At 36.9% G+C, this 1014-nt stretch overlaps 1 protein-coding gene across 1 annotated transcript in view; it reads left to right on the top strand.

Moving 5' to 3' along the window:
- Positions 1 to 425: 425 nt before the first annotated feature.
- The window catches only part of LOC106476018 (hemicentin-1-like), a gene marked incomplete at both ends in the record, with an annotated part of 23199 nt that continues 22610 nt past the window's right edge, over positions 426 to 1014 (top strand). Inside the window, one exon of the mRNA XM_013936690.1 lies at positions 426 to 698. Within this exon, the coding sequence (XP_013792144.1) occupies positions 426 to 698 (273 nt within the window). The remainder of the gene's footprint in view (positions 699 to 1014) is intronic.

Below are 1014 nucleotides of genomic sequence, written 5' to 3'. Positions count from 1 at the left end.
TTAAGTATTAATGGCTTAATTAAGAATGACGTTATTAACATTAATCTCGTATTTAAACAGTAAATTCAAACCCGCCTTATATAAATATGATAAAACAAAACCTCGTTGTCTTATCATAAAACTACTTATGATATTAAAGTGACTTCAACATTGGTATAAATATATGACATAACTGACAAAAGGTTATTGTTTCTTTCATGTTATATTCTGTATCACTTGTACAGGAGCGATAGACAGATAGTTTAAATGGATGTTTTTGTATATAGAATTATCTGTCAATCTAACGTATGTTTCTTTTGCCCAGTATCCAGAACGCATTAGCATTTTAAATCCACGAAAGTTATATCTTTAGAGACTTGATATGTTACTATTCCTGCTCTGAGTTTGTGTCAATGTATAACTTTATTTGTTTTATTTTTTCCAAGACGCTCCCGTAGTCAAGACGACTGTGTTTCCAGGTTCTATCAACGAAGGCCACCAGGGTAGCGTATCACTCACGTGCGAGACTGTAGACGGAAACCCTCAGAGCGTTCTTCGAACTCGCTGGTATAAAAACAACGAACTTTTAAAAGAAGTGGAAGGAAAGGAGATTGTCTGGAAGAATGTGAACAGGAACGTGACGGCTAATTACTCGTGTGAAGGGGAGAACATTGCCGGATGGAGTGGTCGGTCAGAGCCAACAGAGCTGGTGGTGAACTGTAAGTAGTATCATGTAGTTTGTCAGAAGTTGCTTAGTACGTCTGATGTAGGTGACTTTGTCTAGTCACTTGTGACCCGAGTGAGCTAACTCTCTTTTTTCGACTAATCTTATTACGAGTGAGCCAGCTACTCAATATTTAACTCCTGTTTCACTGAAACTGACGGTTTCTCTTATAGCTTTGTTAGAAACCGGAGTAACAAATCATGATGTCCTATGTAAGAAACCGGAGTAACAAATCATGATGTCCTATGTAAGAAACCGGAGTAACAAATCATGATAACCTATGTAAAAAAACCGGAGTAACAAATCATGAT

The sequence above is a fragment of the Limulus polyphemus genome, unplaced genomic scaffold, assembly GCF_000517525.1.
Source record: "Limulus polyphemus unplaced genomic scaffold, Limulus_polyphemus-2.1.2 Scaffold9646, whole genome shotgun sequence".
Classification (NCBI taxonomy): domain Eukaryota; kingdom Metazoa; phylum Arthropoda; class Merostomata; order Xiphosura; family Limulidae; genus Limulus; species Limulus polyphemus.
Note: the sequence above shows the minus strand (reverse complement) of the source record. Positions and strands in the feature narration are given on the sequence as shown.